The sequence below is a fragment of the Somniosus microcephalus genome, chromosome 5 (genome assembly GCF_052327205.1).
Source record: "Somniosus microcephalus isolate GS21.2 chromosome 5, FLI_Smic_1.0, whole genome shotgun sequence".
NCBI classification, from domain to species: domain Eukaryota; kingdom Metazoa; phylum Chordata; class Chondrichthyes; order Squaliformes; family Somniosidae; genus Somniosus; species Somniosus microcephalus.
Window position 1 is genome coordinate 15,690,929 of NC_140991.1, and position 6,130 is coordinate 15,697,058.

A 6,130-nucleotide genomic window follows, 5' to 3' on the forward strand; every position below is an offset into this window, starting at 1 on the left:
TGCCTTTCCCCCAGCCCCGCCCCCTTGGGGTGACCTACCCGCTTTACACCCTTTCAATCCATAGGAATTTCAGCCCCATAAGGTTAGGCAAGTCTTTTTTGTAATTTGTCAAGTAACTGCATATTGAAACTTTGATATCCTAGGAGGCTCAAAGTGTCTTTGATATCCTAGGAGGCTGAAGGTGTTTAATCTCCATCTTTCCTTTGTTTGAAGGTGCCCTCCTGTGGCCGTGGCCCTCGCCAAGGAGCGCTTGTCCGGTGTGGATCACACCCATTCCAGTTCAGTAGAGTTTGACGTGGTGGAACTCGCAGATTCAATGGGATGGGAGCTGCTCCCAGTCAAACGAGAACTAAGGCAACTACAGTGGACAATGACTCAGTCCAAGCAAGGTGAGCGTCAAGGGAAGTTGAGCTTGGTCAAGCTGAGAATCTCATGTAGGGAATCTGGGATAATCCTCAGACTTCTACCCTCTACGTCGTGTATTCGGTCTAGAATCAGAATGGAAGTCGGCAGAGAGATTTTGAGGAGTAATCTCCTCAAAATCTCTTTGCTGACTTCTATTCTGATCTTTCCTATGTCGTTGGTTCCTACATGAACCATTTCTGTCTGTTTTCCCTCCCTTTGACAATTTTTTTCCATTAAGTCCTGGGAGCTGGGAGGCACCATACCATTTGGGACTCCCAGTCATGGCTGCAAAAGCTGTCTATTCAGCAATTCTAGAATTCCCCACCGCTATCACTCTCCTGTTCCCATGGCTAGTGTTTCGCCTTTTGCCGTGAAGTAAATATTTGCTTCATAGTGCCATGGTATTTTCTTGATTGGCCTTGCTTATGCCGTCTTCCTTGCCTTCTTCATAGACATAGAATTGTGTACATTTTGGACAATCCCAGTCCCATAAGGTTTTGCTGTACTGGTTATTCCTCCTCCTCCTGTGGGTGGTCACTGATTTATTTTCCTCTGCATCACCATTTATCTCATTGTTTGGGTTGCACCTTCTGGAATATGTCCGCTGGAAACCATTCCTCCAGGTATGTTGCCGAATGTAGCCGGCCGGCCCTCCACTTGAGCAACGCAACTTTCTGCCACTTTGTGAAATGTACTCCGGTTACTTTGCAGATCCAGCACATACCACAATGTGAGTGCTCCACACTTCACTCGCCCAGCTCCTTATCCTGCTATTTCTATGCTACTCTAGACTTAATTAATTAGAGCACATTTTCACTTGCCTGCCTGGTCGTACAACATCAGGCCCCCACTCTGTCCTGGCCAAAGTCACTTGGTTACTTTCTCTCGGCAAAACTCGCTCCGTCAACCTCTTGCTGCTCAAGAAGCCTCTTGTGACCTTATTATCTGACTACAAGAATCCCAACTAATGATTCACTCAGGAATTCACTCCGTTCTCTTCGCCGTTCCGATTGTACATTCCAGTGCATTCATTTTTCAGCTGATCTTCATTTCAAAGACCTCACACAATGTGATTACTACAGTGCACTTACAACACAGCCACCAACTCCTGCTCCAGCCAAACTTGCTTTCTACCTTCCCTTGGCAAAAGCTCGCTTTGTCGGGATCCCGCTCAGTCAGCCTTGCATGGCTCCAACTTGGGTTTCTTGTTGTATTGACTCAGTTATCTTGTATTTTTACTCTTTCTGTGATTTGGTAGGATTTCAGGGCACAGGGAAGAGTGGAGTGCTGGTGGAATTCAGTAACCTGTCCTTCCACTTTCGATCGTATGGCGATCTCCGCCACCAGGAACTAGACGCAGTCTGCGAATTCCTGCACCAGCGAGTCTTGGCCCACGAGAGGACTGCACTAAACCGCCTCAAAGCTTCCTTCAAGTCATTTCACAGGTGGGCATCATCCTCCTGTAAAAGGCAGGTTACGGTAGTCAAGTAGGTGAGCACCATCTTGCAGTGAGGGGGAGAAGGTTGCACTAGTCACTTGGGCGAATGGCATTTTACAGTAAATCGAGGTAGTCCAGTAGGTTGGTGTCATTCTACAGTAATGACGGAGTTGTGCAAATGGCTGACCTGCGTTAAATGAGGTCATCAAGCAATTGGGTGGCAATCAGTAGTAACAATGAGCACTGAAGCAGATGGCCATTATCCTGCAGTAAGTTAATTGGGTGTTAACCTGGCTCCTCACTGACTTGCATACCAGTAATTCTATTTAGTAGAGTTGGAGTGGGTCCATGAGTTGATGATAAAAGTATGGCATTCTGTGAAGTGGTTTAATTAATGACTGGCTCTGTCTGTCCGTTTGTCTCTCTCTCTCGCTCTCTCCATCTTCCAGTGTGGCCTTTAAGAACTGCAGCATCTGTGCAGACGCTGTTGATGTGGAAAAGAGCTCGTGCTTAAAGCAGCTGCTGAAGGACTATTTTGACCAGAAGAACGACCAGGATCAAAGCATGAATTACCCAGAGCAAGAGGAGGACGACCTGAACAAAGTGAAGGTTTGTGTGAACTCGTGGCCTTTATAGGCGCTGCTTGGGAAGCAGGCAGTGGGTGTGTTATAATGAGCTGGGTGAACAGTGTATTTCTGTTAGAAGCCGAGGTCCAGTCACTTTGAAACTAAAAGGAATGTGACAATTTAAGAACCTTGTGGTGACGATGTTGACAATGAGCAGCATTTAAATTCGCAGTGAGTGTTGTATCGGGCAATAGCAACAGAAAACGCTGGAAAAACTCAGCGGGCCAGGGCAACATCCTTGGAGAGAGAAACAAGAGTTAACGTTTCAGGTCGAAACCCTTCGTCAGAACTGAGAAAAAAGCAGGAAATGAAACAGATTATCAGTTGTATCGGGCAATTGGTTGGAGGTGGGGCGGAACTTATAGCAGGACTCACAGCAAACAGCGTCTTATTTAAACAGACTCCCTACCCCGAACTACAGCAAACCGAACTTGCAGCGATCTCCCGATAAAAGCAGGAAAATGCAGTGAGTGGAGCTTAGTTACATGTGTGTAAAATCAATCCCAGTCACTGACAGCAGTGCGGTCTCCAGTCCTGATTGACGGGGGAATTACTCAATCATCTCCATTCTGGCCGGGACTTGTGGTGTCACTGTATGCAGCCTTTAAAAATACATCTCGGGAGGGATGGAAGGTGTTGAAAGACTTCACCCAATGGTGTCTCTTTGTTTCAGTTCAAAGACTGGGAGAATCACATCCAAGCTGACATCCGCCAGTTCTTGTCTATTCGCCTTGACGAAAAATTCTCAGGCAGAGCAATCGCAAGAATATTTCATGGGATCGGTGAGGCACTTACTTATTCATGTCTTTAAAAACTTTAAAAAATTTGTTTCCATCGTTTAGCTTTGAGGCCTCGTGAAATAGGAGTGAATTTGTAATGTCACTTTTTTTCTTGCCAATTTTCTCTTCTCCCTTTCCTTTTCTCCTTCCTGGATTATGGTTCCTCATATACCAGTTTGCCTCTGGTAGCTCATCCAACTGCCTATTATTCACGTGTGAGCTTTGAGAGGGTGTCATCCAGTGAGTGCGTGAGCCCAAACTCGTCCTCTCCTGACTGACAGACACACACTCTTCCAACAGGGTTACTGGAATGTGATCAGGCGTGGGAACCCTGGCTAATTTTGTTTTCATTTGCTATCCCTGGTTGCCCCGATGGCATAAAAGTCAAATCGCAAAGTGTGGGACTGGAGTCACACGTGGGCCAGACCGGGTTACGACAGCGGCGTCCCTTCCCTGAAGGAAAATAGTGAACCAGTTGGGTTTTTAATCGCACTCTGGCAGCTTTCATGGTCATTTTTTGGCACTAGCCCACAAACTACCAGCTTTAATTCATTCGTTTTCACACCTTGTGATTGTGGGACCTCTGGGTTGCTGGTCCAGTACCATAACCACAAGGCATAGAAAAATAGGAGCAGGAGTAGGCCCTTCGAGCCTGCTCCGCCATTCAATATGATCATAGCTGACCCTCTATCTCAATACCATATTCCCACTCTCTCCCCATACCCCTTGATGCCTTTTGTGTCTAGAAAAGGCACCCTTTGTATTGCATCTATCTGCTCAGGCTGTAATCAGTTACCTTAGTACAGACCTGGGATTGAGGTGTGCGTGTGTGTCCACACCACATCATTCCATTATTGCCCTCTCCCTCACACATGCCTTGTTCTCATAGATGGAGTGTGTGTAGAATCCCAGGTGGTGCTTTCAATTCAAATGGTTCATTAAAAGCTGAAGTTTGGTTCATTGTCGGGTAGGAACATGGAAACCAAACAGCTGTTGAATATTTTCTATTAATAGAATAACACTTTCCTGACCTTCTCCTCACCTAGAAAGCCCGTGCTATCCAGCTCAAGTTTATGGACGGGACCGAAGATTCTGGCGAAAGTATCTCAAGTTTGACTTCAACAAAATAATACAGATTGCGACGGAGGAAATTATCAGAATGAAGTAAAGCAGTGAGTGAGACTTGCTTTGGCAGCAGGATTCCTGGGATGGACTGTGCGTCACCTGACACCGTTAGTGGTACCGTCAGTGTTGTAGTTACTTCTAAATATTCCGCAAATTCTGTGGTCCAGAAATGAGGGATTCAACACCTATTTTTGGAGGCAACAATCCATTAGCATTGCATCGATGTACAACATGGCTTTGGCACTATGGGTTCACTCGTGACTCTCGACTTTGATGCTCCAGGTGTCATTCAGCGCCTGCTTGGGTGTGGGATATTGACTCGCCTGGATTTCAGGACTGTTCCCTGTTCTCTTCTTGCCTTCCAGCCCAAAGAAAGGCAAGGGATTGTCATTAGGAAGCAGGGCTATCCCAGCTTCCGTGTAACAAGAGGACGGAGCCTCTTGAAATAGAACTTGCACATTAAACTTTGGTCCGGTACAGAAGTGCCTGGCTTCCTCTGAGGAAACAGTGCCCACAGTGGTACGATTCAAATCAGGAGCTCACAGGTGGGCGGGCACCCAAATCATGTCACATGTCTTGTGTAGCAGGACCCTCAAGCAAGGGATCGTGACCTTTGACAAAACATTAATGAATAATAAAGCACTCGTCGTAACTGTCGTCACAGGTGAGCTGTTTTGGTAACTATTTCTTGTCACTAGTTTGTGCTGTGCAGAAGCCACTAAACAAATCTAGAATAATAAAAACAAGATACTGAAACACAGTAAGATCATCAACATCTGTGAAGAAGGGTCGGCTAATTCACCTGGGCTGGGCCCTTTGTCAAAAGTGCTGCCCTGAAGGGTCTACACCCTAAACATTCATCTGTCTTTTCTCTTTATAGTTGTTGATGGTCATGCTGTGTCTCTCTGGAACTTTCTATTTATTATTTTGGGTTTTCAGCTTTTTAATTTTCCCCTTTTTTATAAATCTAAGCCCATCTGGCAATTAAAAGTCTTTAAAACAGAGTTGCAAACAACAATGTTTTTAGTGGGGACATGCAGGTAATTTTAATACCCCTTCTGAGCACAATGTGATTTATGAGAGTAAATTAATGAAGGTCAGTGAGAGCCAAGAGTGATTCAGCAATCGTGTCTTCCAAGTGTGGTTATTAATTCAGTTACCTCCATCGAAACAGCCTTCACTGCTGCCGTCCTCACTACAGTAATGGCTGCACAGAGGCCTGTGAGCCCGTGTTTATTGAATGGTGCTTCCTGTACCAAGAACAATATTCCCGAGGTGCCACAGTGTTCACAGCTCGTAGTTTTACGCTGTGCCTGCGCACTGTCTTGTGTCTCATACACATTTGTGCCTTAAATTAGAAATTATTTTTGTTGAACTTTTGTGCCACTGGGGAACTAAACGCCAAAAAGTAACTCTTTTGTACTTTTGTATAGGTATTATTTTTCCAAATAAATTTTGCTATGAGAAAGATTGATTACGCGCATCTTGCATCCTTTTATTGTTCTTACACTACATCAGCACTGTGTATATCAAAGCAATATTCAAAATGGGGGGTGGACTGCAATGCACTAAACCTTTTGGATCACTAGGATAGCTGTTCCACCATTTCAAGCTACCCTGGGAACCATCCCGTACAGAGTAAGGTCAGTAGCGTAAACCTGTATTACTGAAAGCTCCAAGGGAGGTGGTGTGGGAGACAGGGTAGGATGTGGTGTGACTAGGTTATTATTGCGGAGTTTCCTGTGTGTTGCCCGTGC

At 45.5% G+C, this 6,130-nt stretch overlaps 1 protein-coding gene across 1 annotated transcript in view; it reads left to right on the plus strand.

Moving 5' to 3' along the window:
- recql4 (RecQ helicase-like 4) overlaps nt 1–5,847 on the plus strand; it is a 49,718-nt gene extending 43,871 nt beyond the window's left edge. The window contains exons 16-20 of the mRNA XM_085987357.1: nt 214–389; nt 1,664–1,850; nt 2,293–2,452; nt 3,143–3,251; nt 4,295–5,847. Of these exons, the coding sequence (XP_085843483.1) occupies nt 214–389; nt 1,664–1,850; nt 2,293–2,452; nt 3,143–3,251; nt 4,295–4,416 (754 nt within the window). The 3' untranslated portion in view covers nt 4,417–5,847. The remainder of the gene's footprint in view (nt 1–213; nt 390–1,663; nt 1,851–2,292; nt 2,453–3,142; nt 3,252–4,294) is intronic.
- Nucleotides 5,848–6,130: the final 283 nt, after the last annotated feature.